The 19,827-nt window shown below is 38.2% G+C and overlaps 1 protein-coding gene across 1 annotated transcript; it reads left to right on the top strand.

Annotated features, from left to right (window-relative positions):
• Nucleotides 1–211: 211 nt before the first annotated feature.
• On the top strand, nt 212–5,315 carry LOC147299516 (THUMP domain-containing protein). The gene is made up of 7 exons (XM_086227702.1): nt 212–376; nt 489–608; nt 2,401–2,877; nt 3,641–3,780; nt 3,886–4,006; nt 4,431–4,571; nt 5,038–5,315. The coding sequence occupies exons 1-7, from the start codon at nt 296–298 to the stop codon at nt 5,119–5,121; spliced, it is 1,164 nt and encodes a 387-aa protein (XP_086083828.1). The 5' UTR covers nt 212–295; the 3' UTR covers nt 5,122–5,315.
• The last annotated feature ends 14,512 nt before the right edge of the window (nt 5,316–19,827 follow it).

Here is a 19,827-nt window from a genome sequence, read left to right as displayed (position 1 = left end):
AAGCTTCTTATTTTGATCACATCTCAATATCAAACTGGGCCTTCAAAACTCAGGGACGAGTACAAGAAAAAAAACTCAGGACATGGACACATTGTCTCTCTCAAAGCCCCATGCGCCGAGGCCCATAAGACCCTCGGGCCTTGACCCAAGCTTATTGGGTTTTTAACTTGAGGAACATGCGTGTTTTTTTGGCCAGTACTGAGCAGTGTGCAGTGTGCTTAATATATAGCCGTCGCCGTACACTGCCTCTACTTCTCTATTCTTCGTCTCTCTCGTCTGAACTGAAACTCAAAAAATGGTGACCGACAACAAACCAAAGTCCAATGCCACAGCCACCAAGTCCAGGAAGGGGAAACAACGCTATCTCCCTCACAACGTTAGCTCTCTCTTTCTCTTTCTCTCTCTCTCTCTCTATGAGATTGATTAAAAAGTTGAATTATTTTTACTCCCAATTTAGTTGCCTTAAATTCTTATATTTTGATGTTCAGAAACCGGTGAAGAAGAAAGGGTCGTACCCATTACACCCGGGAGTGCAAGGCTTCTTTATCACTTGTGATGGTGGCAGGGAACGCCAAGCCTCACATGAGGCCATTAACGTTATTGACTCTGTATGTCCCCCTCACTCTCCTATCTTTTATTTCTCTTTTCTTTTCTTCAATCTATGAGCCTTTTCATTATTGTTGCCAATTTTCTATCTGGGGTTTTGCTTATTGTGCTTTTTAATACTTTAGTTGCTAATACCCCGTAGGAATTTTTCCAAGTTTCTACTTTTTTTAGTACTTAGTTGTTAAGTTTCTATCTGGGTTTTTGTTTATTGTTGCTACTTTTACTTCTTTTGGCTTTGCCATTTGAAATTCTGATCTTGCATCATTGTAATTGTACATAGATTGACCTGACAATTGGTTTTGACAATTGGTTTTGACAATTGGTTTAATCAAGTTTCGCTCTAGCCTCGACTTGGACTCAGATTAGAACTATACATGACCATGGGAAAAAGAAAAAAGAAAACTTTTTCTGTTAAAGAACGGAAAAAAAAAATGAAGTAAAGTATGGGATATTGACTGAATTAGGAAAATTGGGTTTCTAATTGGAGAGAAATTTTAAATTTTAAATTACTTCTTGCTATATGTTATAGGAAAAGTTACACAGTAATAAGAAATTAAATTCAAACTCAGGCAAATCGGCATGAATATTTGATAAATTTGTTTTAAAAAAAAAAATTGGATCGTCTTCTGTTCCCTGAAGCACTCACTGGAAGTTTATTCCATTGAAAATTCATGATAAATGTTTTCTTCTTGATTTATTGATCGCTTATTATTTTTTCTTTCTGGGTTCAGCAAAATCAGAGTCTTAATTTGGTTTTTAGAGACATGGCTTCCAATATTTAATTTTCTTCAGATTGGTTCCATTATCTTCTGACGGCCAAATGGTGGATAATACCATATTACCATGTATCATTCATCTACAAAATTGTAAGATTGTGGTTGTGCCTAGTAGGTCAATCTTTGAGCAGTGATCTGTAGAAATATATTGGTTTTTTGTGCACACATGGGTTACACTTACAGGAAATCTCTTGTTTGCATTTTGAAGTTTACACAATTCTTGTGTGCCTCAGAACTGATGTTGGATTTATTTGATACGAAAAATAAAAGGCTTAATTGTGTTTTTACCACCCAAAGTTTACATTAATTCTCACTTTACCACCTAAAACTTTATTTGTCCCACTTTACCACCCAAAGTTTACATTGATTCCCACTTTACCACCCAGAAATTTATTTGTCCCACTTTACCACCCAAAGTTTACATTGATTCCCACTTTACCACCCAAAACTATTTTTCGTGTCCCAGTTAACCTTTTTCCGTTTATTCTGTCACTTTAGATTCAGGGGTAAAGTAGGAATCAATGTAAACTTTGGGTGGTAAAGTGAGAATCAATGTAAACTTTGGGTGGTAAAGTGGGACAGATAAAGTTCTGGGTGATAAAGTGAGAATCAATGTAAACTTTGGGTGGTAAAGTGGGACAAATAAAGTTCTGGGTGGTAAAGTGGGAATCACCCCAAACTTTGGGTGGTAAAAACACAATTAAGCCAAAATAAAATTAATAATAAATAAGATAAATATTTGTATAGATATTGATAATTTTATCTTGCTTTAGAGAATACCTACTGGTATGGAGAGAGCCTATTTTAGTCTTTTCTTTGTTTGGATGTTAATAGGAAAATTCAGTTACTGTTATTTGTTCTTTCTCATAAAATCAAAATGCTGAATGCTATTTGAAAGTGAAGAGATGGTGTTATGGGGTTATGGACTATTTATTCATTCTTGGTTGTTTTGTTCATAGTTTTGAAAACGAATAGTCTGTGAGAAACTGATCTGTTGCATTGTTTTGGTTTGTTGCAGTTTTATGAAGAGCTAGTCCAGGGGAAGAATTCGGGCATAAACTTTTCTGAGGCACCCAGTAAACCTGTTAATAAGAAAATTAAGTTCTCGTATTCCGATTCTTCTAGTAGTGATGATGATGATGATAAGAAAGAGGAGGGAGAGCATAAGGAAGAAGTGGAGAAGGTCCATGAAGAGAATAAATCTGATACTCATAGAGATGATGATGCTAGTCATGATAATGCAATAAGTGAAACATCAGATTTCCAGAAGGAAGATGATGCACAGTGTGAAAATAAAGCAGGGGAAAACACTAAAGACCTTAAAGAGGATAACATAAGTAAGGAAATTTGTGCAAATGAAGTTGAGGAGCCACCAGCAAAGAAGCAATGTCTTGGAGCAGATTCATCAAATTGCATGATCCCGGATAAATCGGAAGAGAAGTCCATTGATAAGCTAATTGAAGCTGAGCTTCAAGAACTGGGAGATAAGAACAAGGTTAGCTTTAGAAATCTGCTAACTACAGGACTAGATTGTTTGTGCTTGTGTGTGTACATGTTCTTTCCCTTTTTTAGTATCAAGATTGTGTGGATGCCAAACGTTATTCTGTCTGGAAGAGCAATTTAGCTAACAATCATTCTGGTTCTTAAGGGATTGTTTTCTGTTTGTAGACTCCTTGTGTAAGAATGAACTGTTCTAATTGTAAAGAAGTTCTTAGTTTTTCCATAGAAACGTACAAAGTGTTTATGATAAAATTATTCAAAAGCGAGCATCATTAAAGGGTAAAGATGGCACCAGAAATATCATCTAGGCAGTCTTTTTATCCGTATAAAAAGAAAAGGGAGTTTATGCATTATGAAATGATTCATCTTCATATAATGTAATGTTGAAATTTTAAAATGGAAATGCACAGACTGATTTGTTATGGTCAGCGTAACAAGTTTTATTGAATCATCTTGGTGAATCAAATGTTTACCATGCCAGTATATATGCTTGCCCAAGACTATCTCATTTTCATAATGCTCATTCAGCATATTATTCCTGGTGGGTCGTTTTTAGTTGGTTGCAGATGTTTTCACAATTTATTTCATTAATTTTCTTTCCATATTTCTTCTGGTATCTTGGTGAGTATGCTATATGTTTGATCTTTTAGCACCCCTTGCCATTGGTTGCATCTAAACCTGCCATACTATTAAAACTCAAGGAACCGGTGTCTGCTGTTATGATTTTCTTCTCATGCTGATATTGGGCTATTTTGTAGAGGCGCTTTATCAACCTTGAGTCCGGTTGTAATGGTGTTGTCTTTGTTCAAATGCGGAAGAGAGATGGAGATCCTGGCCCAAAAGATATTGTGCAGCATATGATGACATCTGCTGCTGCAACAAGGAAACACATGTCAAGGTTCATAAATTCCTTGCTATGTTAATATACAAAGAACATGCATAGAACAGATCTCTTCTCAAATTGGTTGTTGCAAGCTAACTTGTGTGCTGGTTTCATATATAGGTTTATCTTAAGGGTATTACCTGTTGAAGTATCATGCTATGCTTCAGACGAGGAGATTTCAAGAGCAATCAAACCTCTTCTTGCACAGCATTTTCCAATGGAAACTGAGAGTCCTCAGAAGGTAAGACTAAATGTCATGAATCCTCATCTTTCCTTTCATGATATACCAATTCTAATTTAGTTTTTAAGACTTCCTTAAGTGTTAATTTATCCATAAGGAACATGAACTTACACATAATTAACAAAGATTTTCAACTGAATAGTCAGTGATGGAAATACTCTCTACTTACTGAATGTAATCAGAGTTACATTTATTAATGAGCTGGAAACAAATTTGATGGGCTTTTCTATCATTTTGGATGCTTTCTTGTCTTTTTATATTTTATTTTGAATAAAACAGTTACAATGTTTTTTTTTTCTTTGTTGTTTTTGCTAACACAGTTGCAATGTTATGAGTTGTTTGAGATAGTTTGGCGTTAAGCAAGACAGAATTTTAAGTTGCATACCTTGAGATGGTTTCTGATTTTGCTAAATCTTCCATATAGTTTGCAGTGCTTTATGAAGCACGTGCAAATACTGGTGTTGACAGGATGAAAATCATAGATGCGGTGGCAAAATCCGTGCCTGAACCTCACAAAGTTGACCTTAACAATCCTGATAAGACCATTGTAGTTGAAATTGTCAAGGTAAGAAATCCTTGCAAAGCTAGAAAATATGTGCTTGTATCTTTCATCTCAATGGGTCCTTGTATCTTTTTCTGTAAGTCTTCTCTGTCACTGAGATTCATTTTCTGTTTTAATTTTCTAGCTGACGATGGTAACATCAAGTGTGACACTCGGTGTTTTCGGTTTTGCTTTCTTTAATGTATTCGGTCACATTGTTGTTCAGATAACCTTTATATATATATTTTTTTTTTTTCTTGTTCTTTTTGTCTGCAATTGTAAAGATTTTCCATCTATAGACTCTCTCTTGTTTAGATCTACCCTCCTGCGAAGTAATGGATACTATACATACTCTGTGGACCTTGAATTATCAATATTGACTTGCATGAAAGAAGCATTGTTGTCCATAGACTGCTGCTTTTATATAAAATCCTGGTTTTTGACTCTGATAAGACCTAATTTCAATTTCTCATTTTGCTTTGATTCACAGACTATTTGCTTGATCAGTGTTATTGAAAAGTACAAGGAGTTGGCTAAGTACAACCTGAGGCAGCTCACATCACCGAAGCCATAAGAATTTGTTAGATCATTCCGTCGAGCTTGGAGTTCATTACCTTAATATGTAATGCAATCAATCTGATAGTTATTTCAATGAAAATTTTGCATGACATTTTAGAGGTTTAAATGCCTGTTGAATTCACGTAGAATTTTAGATTTTGGATCCCTGTTTCATAAAGATTACACAGTTTTAGAAGTGCGAATTCTTCTCTTATGGACCTTTGAGGTTTCGATGATTGAGAAATATGCACCATGATGTGGGTTCTTGTATTAAACATCCAGTAGTGACTAGTGATGCTAGAAATGACCTAATTGATCAAATTAAAAAGTTCCCAAAAGAAAATATATTCCCAGATTGAAGAATTGCTTGCTATAATTAGTAAGCCGGCCATGGAAATGATGGGCCATATCAACCAAAATTTTAAAATTTCCCATATAGTCAGTTCCTTGACAAGAGCATCAAAAGTTTACCGTTATTGTTACTGTTAACTCATCAAAATGAAAGCTGCCCAAAAAAAATCTTCAAAAAAGAAAGGCCTACTGGTTTCATCTTTAATATAAGAGTACCTCTCTGAGAAAGAGAGGACGGCATGATAAGCTCTAGGTGGACATTTGGGTTGTTAAATGCTCCCCTATTCTGTCTTTGCACTTGGAGTAGTGACACCGTCGCTGACATAGCAAGGTTCTAACTTCCAACCAAGTTGTTCTACTCACTTTGTAGGGAAAATTCTATCATAAACTGCAGGTATTCCATGCCTGCACATTTTTAACTGTTAGATGTAGTGTTTTAGATCTAATGGTTAAGAAAAAAAAGAAGGGCTAGATTGGTAGCCCATGATGAGAGAGATAGAATCCTTCCAAGTCTTCTCCCTCTCCCTCTCGTGGTCTGAGTTGAATCCTAGAACCTTGCTCATCCGATCCGAAATCCCATATATTTTTTTGAAGCAACCCATCAACGACGTCTACTGAGATTTGTTTTCCTTTGGGTCTCTGCTAGACTGATTGAAATTCAAAGAGGAGAGTTCTTCTGCTGCTTTGAGTTGAGAATTTGGAGGACAGAGGTCATCCATCAAACTTCACAAAGAGGAGAGAGTTCTTTTGGGTCTCTGTTAGACTGGTTTGAAATTCAAAGAGGAGAGTTCTTCTGCTGCTTTGAGTTGAGAATTTGGAGGACAGAGCTCATCCATTAGACCATCTCTTTGATCTCTTCGATTCTTCAAGGTATGTGCACTATACAAAAGGATTTCGCATAATTTACAAACCATATATCTCTTCGATCTCATTTCCAATAGTTGACGTGAAATTCGATTGAGTGTTTTGGGAAGAATTTGGGTTTAGGGTTTATAATTATGGGTAGTATTTTGTTTGAGGATGTGGCTTGAAACTGAAATTTCTATTTGTTAGAGATTGTTAGTTGTGCAAAATGTAATTAATGATTGAATGTCCAAACCTCATTGACAAACAGTAGGTTGTATTGACTAGTCTAAGAATGCAATTACTCTTATGTATGTATACAATTACGTGTGAATGGGTAGTTCATGAATCACGTTTACTTTGAAAGAGCTCTATTTTGCAGGCGGAGATATGTGTACCGTTGGCGACAAATTTGCTTCAACTTCTGCACACTATGGTACTGAGAATGTCCCCCCCCCCCCCCCCTCCCCCTCCAACCCTAAATCGTAACATGTCTTGGTCGAGTGTTATTTTGCAGCACAACGGGATAAGTTATGAGCAATTAACTGAAAATAACATTGAAGGCAAAGAATTTAAGACAATGGAAGAAGCAGAAAAGTTTTATAGAGATTATGCGTTGGCGATGAGATTTGGTGTTAGGGTACGTGATGGGAGACGTTATGTGGTGACTAACAAATTCAGTAGTAGAGTATGAGTTTGTGACAAGGAAGGTGAAAGACATGAGAAGTACATAAACTCACCGAATAAGAAGCGATATCCCCGGAAACTCACAAGGCTTCATTGTCCAGCAGTATTCTGCATTGAGTTCTGTAGGAAAATTGATTGTTATATTGTGAGGAAATTCTCTGTGCAACACAACCACCCACTTGCAATGCCAAGCGAGATCACACCGCTTTGTCCCCAACGCAGATCTTGCATAGGACACTTCAATGTGAGGTATCAATTAGAACATGCCAAATATACGAGTACATGGTCAACCGAGCAGGAGGGTATCGTAGTGTTGGTTACACGATAAAGGATTTATACAATAAGGTGAATTCTAGACACTGAGAAATCCTTTTGGAGGGTGACACTGAAGCTGCATTTGCATACTTTAATGGGAAAGTCACCAATGACCCCGAACTATTTTGTAAGTTTAGTGTGGACGAGGAAAACAAGTTGGTAAACTTGTTTTGGAGAGACTCGCATGCTCTAATGAATTACACTTGTTTTGGAAATGTTGTGCTTTTTTATAGCACTTACAAGACCAATTATTATGAGAAGTCTCTAGTGCTATTTGAAAGTGTAAATAACCATCTATCAAGTACAATTTTTGGATGTACGATACTTGGGAACAAGACCACAAAGACATACACGTGGTTGTTGGAGACCTTCATATCTTCCATGGGGAGCAAGCGGTCTAAGTTGGTAATGACCGATGGAGACCGTTCTATGCGCAATGCAATAAAGTCAGTTCTTCCCGAAGCTCCACATCGTCTATGTGGATGACACATTACGAAGAATTTAGCACAAAACTTGAAAGACCCGGACTTAGATTACGGCTGTCAAGCGATGTATGTGGGCCACCTCAAGCCCCACTGAGTTTGAAATGCGGTGGACAAGTATGGTGGCAAAATTTGGTGAATCAAAGTGGTTGAAGAATATGTATGAGATTCATGGCAAATGGGCCGAAGGATATTGTAGAGAGCATTTTTGGGTTAGAATGCGTACCATGCAACAGTGTGAGGGCATGAATAAATTTTTTCAAGGAATTTAATAAGAGTGGTCTGAAGTATTTAAAGTTATCCCAGCTATTGACAGAGGGCTGGCACGCCTGAGAAATACAAAGGTGGATGAAGATTTTAAGATGAAGAATTCGCAACAAGTCCTGACAACTCATTTTACTGTATTGGAGAAGCATGCATCAAACTTATATACCAACAAAGTGTTCAAGTTAGTAAGGGAGGAGATAAAAAAGGTCGCTACACTTGTGACCGTGCAGCCTATATCTTTTGGGGAAAGTTGTATGTATGTTATGCATAAATATGGTAAAGAAGTTGTCTGGTACAAAGTTTTATACCACAAAACCAATGGCAACACAGAGATAAATTGCACATGCAATCTCCTTAAATCACAAGGCTTCCCATGTTGTCATGTTTTTAATGTCATGAAATATAAGAATTTGTATGAGTTTCCGAAATCGATCATTCTTAAGAGATGAAAAAAGTCAGCAAAGGAATCAGCTGGTATCCCACTGCCCGACAACATTGTTCCCGACATGGGGCAAGAATTAGTGAGGTACAGTTATTTGAGTACATGTTGCAACAGTTTGTCTTTCAATGCTTCCAAGACAGAGGAAGGCTTCAGGTTGTTGAATAATGAATTACTAGGTTAGCACCATTATTGGAAGGGTTTGTGAAGCAAGAAGAAGAGACCACCCCTCGCTTGGGTCTAAATGATGCTCGACCTACCAACATTGTTAGAGATCCAAACATTGTGCGGACCAAGGGAACCCAAAACACAGGAGGCAAACAAGGGGCAAACAGGGGCAAACAGGTAGGCAATTGAAGAAAATGCGGTAGGTGTAAACAATTCGATCACGACAAGTGCAACTGTCCCCAAAATAAGGGACACAGTAGAAGAAATAGAAATCGAAATGGCAACAGGGAGCTTGAAACAACTGAATGTCTCATAACGATTCGGGATGAGCCACAGATGTACAATTTCGTCATGCAACAACTGAATGTCTCATAACGAACAATGATTGTATATTGTTATTATTTATTTGTAATGTCACACTAATTTAGATGGTAACTAAATTGCTTGTTTTTAACAATGTTTGTATATTACTACTATTTGAGATTTCTGCAAATGCTTGATTTGAACATTGCTTGTTTTATAAAGTCAAAACTATTAGTAGGACCAATTAAATTTATAGTCTTGATTGATGAAACTCTCCAAGTGAACAATTTAGAAACTGAAGAACTAGGGGTCCACTATCTCCAAGTGCAAGGAAAGACCTGAAAACCCCAATAACACTTGGCTTTAGCACTACCGTGGGGATAGAAATCTAAAAATAACAAGGGAAACAAACTCTTGAAGAATAGAGTAAGGCACTTAAAGAAGAAAGAGTTCAGAAACTCAACTTTTAATATAACTTTATTTCAAATTCAATTTCCTACAACCCCAACTTACATAAATTTAAATAGACACTCATATCCCAAACATATGCAGATTAACATAGACAAAATTCAATTAATCTAGACTTCAAAACAATTAATAGACTTTAAAACAATTAATGCTTCATATCCCAATGATCCATGACAGTTTTAGCGGCCGACCCTACATCAAGAGGCCTCAATAACCATACTGGGATTGGAGGGAAGAGAGAATTCAGTCTCAAAGATAACTCGATTCCTCCTCCAAATTAACAGCAAGCAAAACAAAAAACAAATCTCAACTCAATGCCAACAACAGAACTATCTTTAGACTTAAGGTCAACAAATAATACAAAAGTTAGCCAACCTAGGTTAACATTAACATATTGAATAATAAAATTGCTGGCTAATAAAATTAGTTCATGCTCATTTTGAAGAGTTGGTGCTGCTATCTTCAGCATCATCAGGACCAATAAGGGATCGAGGTTTTCGATAACTATTGGGTGTCCAGTCTGTTGCCTAAATGAACCTCGTGTAGTTCTTGATACCCTACAAGATGACATCCCTGTAGAACTTACTACCCTTTAACTTATTTGAAAAAAATAATTATAAAAATAACCGGGGTCAATGCACTTAACTCACAAATCAATTTCCTTTACAATGATATAATATGGCACTCTTGTGTTAAGTTTGGATTGTGAGATGGTTGGAACCATGGGAGTGTTGCAAACCATGTAATAAGGATACATTCCCTGAAGTAAATGAGATCTATGCCCTCGACATAAACCACCGCTGCAATCGTATTCATCGACCCAAACCTTGCCGTCACAGTTAGCATAGCCCTATATTAACACAACAAAAGAACTTCTATTGTAAATACATTATTATGTGTGGCTATTTCTGCAATTAGTGGTAGGGGCATACTAGTAAATGTTCAAAACCCTAGTAAACTCTACCTCTATATAAGGATATTTATAAGATGAATGAAATACACAGATCATATTCTCTCTGCCTCTTATTTCCACACTCTATTTTCTACATACTTTTACAACACGTTATCAGCACGAAAAACTCTTTGGATTGAGGATCGCCAAACAAAAGATGATTATCATTCAATCTGTTCTTTAACCAAGTAGGTTTTATAAAACAAGTTTATGTTCATGTTTTAAAACCTTTGATTGATTGAAAAAATCTCCATGAAGCATGAAGCCTAAATTTATGTGTTTGATTTTTTTGGGATTATATATTTTATATGTGCTTTCTTGGATTGAATGATTAAATAATAAAAAGAGAAGATTTATTGGGGTGATCGGAAACCACCCCATATGGCCAGCAGCCGCCGGCCCTCCCACGCGCTGCCAGCAGCCATGTTGCCTCGCGGCTTCGTTGCCAGCAGCAGCCTTGCACACTGCCAGTAGCAGCCCACCACGCCGCTGCCACTTCCACGCTGACACATGGCGAGCCTCCTGAAACTTTGTAAAAAGGAGATTTTAATCTTTGTCATGCTTGAGATTTGAACCCAGGACCTCTTGTACACTATCTTGCACCTTAACCACTGTACTGCTGATGGTTTCTTATTAGTATACAAACCATTTAATATATATACTCTAAATGCCAGAAACTTTTATTCAAACAATTTTGTAATATTTTTTTGTTCTACTTGGATATATGAATATTTTACTTGTTTAAATTTTTACACTAGAGTATATGTGTAGAAATTGCAGGTAATTAATGAACCAGTAGTTTATACATAAATATTGAACATGTAGCTTCAATGATGCCATATAAGAAACCTGAAGTTTCCTTTATAAATTCACCATACATGATAAAACCAATAGATTTTACATGTCTATACCATGTTATAGAACTTGAAGTTCTTATTTGTTACTTATGGATTTTATTGCCCAAAGCACTAATAATGATTATTTGTTCCTTTCAACCAAAGAATGTCAAATCTCAACAAGCTTGATTTTGTTGATTTGGAAGTTTCCGGAAGAAACTATCTAAAGTGGACTCAAGATGTTAAGCTTCATTTGACTGCCAACAAGATGAAGTCGACAATCAATGCTTACAATGTTGTCGCAAAGTCTCTTAAGGCAAGTGTCATGATCTTCATTAGAAAACATATGGAGGAAGCACTCCAAGTTGAGTATCTCGCTGAAGAGGATCCACGAGCTCTTTGGGTTGCTCTGGAAGAGCGATTTAACCATCAGAAGACCATTTTCTTGCCTGAAGCAAGACATGACTGGCAAAACATCCGTTTCCAGGATTTCAAATCCGTGAATGAGTATAATTCGGAAATCTACCTAATTTGGTCACTCCTCAAATTTTGTGGGGAGGAGCTCACCGAAGCTGACCTATTGGAGAAGACTTTCTCCACTTTCGCTGCCTCTTGTTTGGTTTTGCAGCAACAATACAGGGAGAGCAATTTTACCAAGTTCTCAGCATTGATTACTACTATGTTACTCGATGAAAAGAACAACAAATTATTAATGAGAAATGATCAAGCCCAACCTGTCGGTACTAAAGTAGCACCATTGCCTGAAGCAAACGTTGTTGCTCATCGTGATTCAAACTGCGAAATAGGATACCGAGGTCATAGAAATGGCACAAAGTCCGACCGCCCAAGGTATGGAAGGAAAGATTCTCAGAGGAATGACCCGTATGACCGAGGCCAACGCGGCCAAGGCCCACGCGGTCATGGCCCACGTGGTAGGAACCGCAGTCCCTCGGCTCCAAGAACTCGAAATGAGAGGAACACTGGTCCGGCCCGTCGCCACCAGAATCAGAATGATCTCTGTTACCGATGTGGAGGAACTGATCACTGTTCTCGCACCTGCCGTGTATCAGCGCAAGCTGTAAATGAGTATCACGCTAGTTGCAGAACTCTAGAGACCAACCTCGTTGAAGGATCATTTCCTATGAATACCACCTTAGAGGTCATTGATTTACAGGCTGCTACTGGACACTTCAAGGACTAGAAACTCGATGACATGGATATGATCGGCGCTTGTGCCGTATTTATTTTCTGAATAATGTTTTTCTTATTAGGAATTATTTTGGTGATTTATGACTTGGATTATTTGTTTTGGAAATTTGGTTATGCTCGAATATTATTTAATTCAATCAAGTTATTTTCATACATGTGATCCATTGAATTAAATTTATGAATAGACATGTTTAGTGGGGAAATTTGTTGTCTGGCTGACAGTGCTACTACACACACTATACTCCAAGATCGAAAATATTTTTCAAACTTATTGCCTACTCATACCTCTGTGACAACCATATCACGCCAATCCAACCTGATAGAGGGTCATGGCAAAGCCCATTTTGTGTTGTCCAATGGTACTGAATTTACCATTAATGAGGCCTTATATTCTCCATGTTCCAGAAGAACGTTATTGAGTTTGAAGGATATTCGAGCTAACGATTATCACGTTGAAACCACTGAGGAAAATGGAGTGGAATATCTTTACATAACCTCCAATTTGTATGGCCAGAAGCGTACATTGGAGAAATTGAAATGTCTCTCGAGCGGTCTCTACATGACCACCATTAGATCGATTGAGGCCAATCACATAGTTAACCAGAAGTTAACCAATTCGAGCAGTTTCTTACTATGGCATGACCGGTTGGGACACCCAGGTCCAACTATGATGCGCAGTATCCTCAATTCATCACACAGGCATCCCCTTACTAATAAGGATCTTGTGTTTAGTGACACACTATGCCAAGCCTGCTCGCTCGGAAAGTTGAATACTAGACCATCATATGCAAAGACTACTAAAGACTCCACCATTTTTCCTGCAAAGAATACAAGGGGATATTTGTGGACCTATCCAACCACCATGCGGACCATTTAAATATTTCATGATTTTGGTTGATGCATCGACAAGGTGGTCACATGTTACACTATTGTCCACAAGAAATGCTGCCTTTGCTAAACTCCTCGCCCAGATCATAAATTGAGGGCTCACCACCCAGATTATCCCATAAAGTCCATAAGACGACATCGAAAACTTTCGATGATTATTGCATGTCCCTTAGGATTGATGTTGAACATCCAGTTCCCCATATTCACACCCAGAATGGTCTTCCAGAAGCGTTCATTAAAAGATTACAAATGATCGCACGAACCTTGATTATGTGCACCAAGCTTCCAATTTCTGCGTGGGGCTATACAATCTTGCATGCAGCCATGTTGGTCTGGTTAAGGCCCACTGCTACCTAACCTTACTCCGCGTTACAGCTGGTGACTGGGTACGAACCTGATGTTTCGTACTTAAGCATATTTGGGTGTGTAGTTTACGTGCCAGTTGCGCCGCCACAATGTACCAAAATGGGTCCTCAACGAAGGATGGGCATATATGTCGGTTATGAATCTCCATCTATTATACGCTTTTTAAAGCCCTTGACAGGTGATCTCTTTACCGCCAGATTTACGGATTGTCACTTTGATGAGACAGTCTTCCCGCCGTTATGAGGAGATAAGAATGTCACCTTTCCTGAAGAACGATGTGAATTGACGTGGAATGTCCCCATTATGTCTCATCTCGATCCCCGAACCGTACAATGTGATAACGAAGTGCGGAGAATTCTAGATCTACAGAGTGTAGCTCATAATATGCCAGACGCTTTCTCTGATCTAGCTAAAGTGACGAGATCACATATACCTATTGCAAATGTGCCTGTAAGGATATCTGTCCCCGAAGGACGTGTCGTCCCAGATGGACGAGGTATAACCATAGCGGTTAACCAGTCATATGTCCCTGCCCAGAAGCGAGGTAGACCACTAGGTTCGAAGGACTCTTATCTCTGGAAGAGGATAAATTTGGCACAAACGAGTCATCTTGACATCGCAATCTCAACCGAACCATCTCACGAAATAGTTTCGGATTATGGGTTCGTCCCGGAAGAGACGACTTTGGGGGATGCTCCAACATCTGAACCCACTCCCGAGAACAGAGAGATCTTTATAAATTATGCATGCTTAAGTGAGCTCTGGAATCGAAATGAGATTATCATTGATGATATATTTGTATTTGCGGCAGCTACTAACATTATAACTAGCGATGACATTGAACCTTGCTTCGTTGATGAATGTCAACGTCGAGACGACTGACCAAAATAGAAAGAAGCAATTCAAGTCGAATTAGATTCCTTGGCAAAGAGAAAGGTGTTTGGGCCTGTCGTTCCTACACCTCCCCATGTTAAACCCATAGGATTTAAATGGGTATTTGTAAGGAAGCGTAATGAGAAAAATGAGATTGTGAGATACAAGGCTCCTTTAGTGGCGCAAAGATTTTCTCAATGCCCTGGATTAATTATGAGGAAACGTATTCTCCCGTAATGGACGTCATAATGTTCCGCTACCTTATCAGTTTGGTAGTTTCTGAAAAACTGAGTATGCAGCTTATGTATGTGGTCACTGCTTATCTCTATGGGGATCTTGATACAGAGATATATATAAAAGTTTCCGAAGGACTTAAGATACCCGATGCAAATAGTTTCAGACCACGGAACACGCTCTCCATTCCTTTGAGGCAGTCACTTTATAGATTGAAACAATCCGAACGGATGTGGTATAACCGTCTAAATGAATAATTGATTGGGATGAGATATGTGAATAATGATCTATGCCCTTGCGTGTTTATTAAGAAAACAAGTTCCGGTTTTGCTATTGTAGCTGTTTATGTCGATGACATGAATCTAATTGGTAGTCCTGAAGAGATCAAGGAAACCGCTAAACACCTGAAGTTGGAATTCGAGATGAAAGATCTTGGGAGAACGAGTTTCTGTCTCGGCCTGCAGCTCGAGCATCGTGCAGATGAAATTCTAGTCTATCAATCGAATTACATTCAGAAGATGTTAAGGCACTTTAATGAGGATAAAGTAAAGCCTTCTAGCACGCTCATGATCATCCGTAGTCTAGATCCTAAGAAGGATCCATTTCGTCCCGTAGATGATAACGAAGAGATATTGGCACCAGAAGTCTCATATCTAAGTACAATAGGCGCATTATTGTACTTGGCTCAATGTACTAGACCGGACATCTCATTCGCTGTAAACTTGTTAGCTAGATATAACTCTACGCCAACACGCCGCCACTAGAATGGCATAAAAGACATTTTCCGCTACCTTAGAGGTACGACGGATATAAGCTTATTCTATCCCTACGCATCAAGGAATTGATCAAACCTCCTTGATCCTTGGAATGATGCCCGTCTTGTTGGATATACTGACGCAGGGTATCTATCAGGCCCGCACAAAGTGCGTTCTCAAACTGGTTATATCTTTATCATTGGGAATACAGCGATATCTTTGAGGTCTACGAAACAGACCCTTGTTGCTACCTCTTCGAATCATGCTGAGATTCTAGCCTTTCACGAAGCAGTTTGTGAATGTATATGACTAAGAGCAGTTTCCAAACATGTTCGAAGGACGTGTGGGCTACATTCCACCACTGATGAACTAACAATTATATATGAGGATAATGCCGCTTGCATCAAGCAGATGAAGACAGGTTTCATCAAAGGAGACAACACCAAGCATATTGCACTAAAGTTCTTTTTCAATCAACAGCAACAAGAGCATCAGATGATTGAAGTTAAGCAGATCCAATCTCAAGACAACCATGTAGACCTCTTCACCAAGTCACTGCCAAAGTCCACGTTCTTGATGCATGTTCGAGGTATTGGTTTGCGTAGATTGGCTGATTTACCTAGTATGTAGTCTGCAGGGGGAGTATCCCGAAGCATACTCAATAGAACATCGTGTACTCTTTTGTCCTTCATCCAAGGTTATTTTGTCTCATTGGGTTTTGTTACCTGGCAAGGTTTTAATGAGGCACATCTTGGCATGGTCACCCTATTCATACTACATCCTGAAGATGTGTTGATCTGATATATATGCATTTGCTCATCTTTTCCCTTCGACCATGGGTTTTTCCTATTGGGTTTACCGGGCAAGGTTTTGGTGTAGCAACTCTAATGCACCCTGCTCTCATAGACATACTATCTACTTATGATCCAGAAGATATGACTTCACCTACTTTCGAGGTTCTGATGCGACTACTCCACACTCACGCATGTTGCATATTCACAAGTTAATAAGGTTACAAAAATGCTTGCATACCTCATTGCTTCCATTGCATCTCCAATACGGGCGGGTGTATTCAGACAATACACACTCAACAATCTTTGTCATTTCCCCATTGCACTTATGGCACTTTGTGCCGAAATTATTTTGTGGCTTAGGCCCCATATAGTCGATGGAATCATACTTTTGAAAAACAATATAACAACATATGAATTAGTTTTAGTTTTGAGCATAATTTGTAATGACACATGTTTCGGTTTTTTGACTCAAATATGTTGATCATGTACTTTTGAAACCAAGAGCACCTGATTCATAGGGGTCCTTCCATGAATAATCTTTCACTCGCCTGGCTCTACTTTTCTTTGCATCAGTGTCTGTGGTCATGTTGGCCCATACAAATTGGTCATAACACATTACCTTGAAAAGCAAACAATAGAGACACAAAGGGTTCTCTACCCCAAGAACTATGAAGAAGAACAAATCAAAAAATGAGAAAAATAGCTCCAAAGAGTTTACTTTTCTGCTCAAAATGAACACTCATTACAAAAATATAGAGAAGCTAGGGGGTTTTATGGTGTATGCCAAAAGATCATCTTGACAAATTTTCTAGATAGGAGCAATGTAGGAACCCAGACAAAAATATAGCGAGAGGGTAAGGGAGAGGAAGAGATATATAGCAAGAGGGTAAGAGAGACTGACGGAGAGAGAGAGAGAGAGAGAGAGAGAGAGAGAGAGAGAGAGAGAGAGAGCTATGTTCTAGAAATGAAAAGAAGTTAAATTACATATGAAAATTTGAGGGGGAAAATTTGGCTGATTAAGCCAATTAAGACAGAGAATTGAGGGGAAACTTTGATGAGCAAAATTTGTTTCATGGGTTTGAAATGAAGTTTTTACTTGGGCACCAAAAATGGGCATGTGCAATCCTACTTAATGAATCTATACTCATAAGCGGGACTAGATCCATGTATGAACCTATATGGTTATACATGTCTATATGCATGAGTTCTCCTTATGCTCACAATACCCTCTTTAGGATTTAGGGTAGGGTATAAGATGTTTAGGTTATAATAGGTTTTAGCTTTAATATATATATATATATATATGAGATTTTTTATACATATGGGTTTAGCGTTTATGCTTGTTTAGTAAATTACTCATTAAAATATTCACTTAATGAATCTATACTCATTAGTAAATTACATGTATGAACCTATATGCTTATACATGTCTATATGCATGAGTTCTCCTTATGCTCACAATACCCTCTTTAGGGTTTAGGGTTAAATAGTACTCTTAATTTGTTCTATTAATCATCATGTTTATAATGCTTAAGCTTTAACAGCAGCCTTCTAATGAGGGGATCCCTCTTTTAGTGTTAAATGAGAGATCCCCCTATGGGGCCTATACAGGTTATTTTGTGTCAATCCGAACCGTTTATTTTTTACATCTCCATTGATAGATTATCACTGTAAAAAATCAGCCAAATCGGAAAACCGTTAAGATATCTAATTTGGATCAAACAAATGGACGAACAACAAGTTCTGGCTATAAACACCTAAACTTTGACCGTTGAATCAAATGGGTAAACGGTTTCCGATTTGGCTTATTTTTTGCATAAATAATCTATCAGAGCTAAGATTGGTGGACGATGCAACGATTGGTGTTGGTCCGACGAAGTAGTTGCTGCAGGAACACTACTGTCAGAGTTTAGAAGGCGAAGAAGGTAGAGGAGAACCAAATAGTGAATATTCATGTCTACTTGTGGAATGCATGGTCTACATGTGATATATATAAGGGGTATTTTAGTCCAAAAAAATGTAAAAGATTTAGAAGTGTAAGTTTTGAGGAGGAAGGGGGGAGGGGGGAAGGGTCATAAAAGCTTATTGCATATTAAAAAGGGTTATTGAATGAAATTACCCAAAGGTTTATGTGTCAAATTTCATGGCCCAACCCAAACCAATTGATTTCTAAACAGAGTTATTTACACTTACACCACTTGAGGTTTATTTTCTTTTCACATACACTCTCTGAAGTTTCAAAAATTAAACATACACCACCTGAGGTTTCAAAACTGTTGCACATAATCCTCTTCCCCTTAATGCATTGACTCCTTTACTCACTCTTCCAATTCCCCTTGAAACGTTCACACCACCTCTTTGCATCCCTCCAACATTCTTATTTGGACATATCCTCTTATTATGGCTTAATGTTTTCAAAGGTTTGGAGATCAAAGGTTGGTTGTGACTTGTGAGCCAATAGGAACTTTGTATTCGTTTTTACGAGTACGTACTTTTTTTCTGGATATTTTTCTGAGTCCCGGAGTATTTTTGGTTAATTTTTGAAGTTTGTTGAGTGAGAAGGTCTTGGCCATTGATCTATTTTGATCTAATGGCCAGGATGCTAACAAGTGGCAGCAGCTAGTGGCAAGAGAGGAAGCCACGCGAAGAAAGGAGAACTCGGTGGAACTTTGTGGAAAGCACCACTGAGGGCTCGATGAAGCCACCGAGCTATCAGCGTGCCTTGCCGAGCGCTCGGCAGGCCGGCGGGGGCTCGGCGGTATTGCTAGATATACCTGCCCAGTCTTCTCTTCTGTTTCATTCTTTTTCTTCTGCAGCTCTCTCTCACTTTCTCTCTATTTTCTCTCTTCGTTGAGAGTTTAGTTTGGTTTTCTCTTCGCCCGTGAAGGTGGTGAGGTGGTAAAGTACACATGGTGTTTTAGGATGCACGGAATTCAGGTGGGTGATACCTTGTCTTGGTCTTATTTATTTTGTGGGTTATCCCTTATTTTGGTCTTGTTGTTTATTTTGTGTTATTTAACTGTGTTTTTCCAGTTAATTGCTTGTGTGCTAGAATTTGGTTTAATTCTAGGATTTGAATCCTATTTGTGATTCGAGGATGATTTTAAGCTTGTTGGCTTAATAGGATAATTGTGAGCATGAAAGCCTAACGGGATTGTGCTAGGTTGTTCTTAGTATCCGTTTTGTGATACGAGCTATTGAGGTTAATAGTTGTTGATTAGGCTTGTGAATAGCCAGTTGTAAAAAATTGAGATTTGAGGATATCTGTGATGACTAGGTTAACCAGATTTGAGATTAATGTACCGGTTGGTCAAGATATTGTGGTTTGACACGACCTGAGAGTAACAAGTGAATTAGGTAGGTTGAGATACCAGTGTGATTGTATGATGTGGCAGGTAGCTCAAACATTACTGTGGGCCATTGTACATGGTTGTTGCCAAATCGTACAAATGTGCATGATGTATATGTAGCAAATGGCCAGGTTTACAATCA

Source organism: Dryas octopetala, chromosome 1, assembly GCF_963921425.1.
Source record: "Dryas octopetala chromosome 1, drDryOcto1.1, whole genome shotgun sequence".
NCBI lineage: Eukaryota > Viridiplantae > Streptophyta > Magnoliopsida > Rosales > Rosaceae > Dryas > Dryas octopetala.
This window is presented reverse-complemented; position numbering and strand designations above follow the sequence as displayed.

Coding starts and splice junctions, on each gene's coding strand:
- LOC147299516 (XM_086227702.1), top strand. CDS start 296: ATGGTGACCGACAACAAACCAAAGTCCAATGCCACAGCCACCAAGTCC. Junction 3,781..3,885: donor ACAAGGAAACACATGTCAAG/GTTCATAAATTC, acceptor TTTCATATATAG/GTTTATCTTAAGGGTATTAC. Junction 4,007..4,430: donor AAACTGAGAGTCCTCAGAAG/GTAAGACTAAAT, acceptor TCTTCCATATAG/TTTGCAGTGCTTTATGAAGC.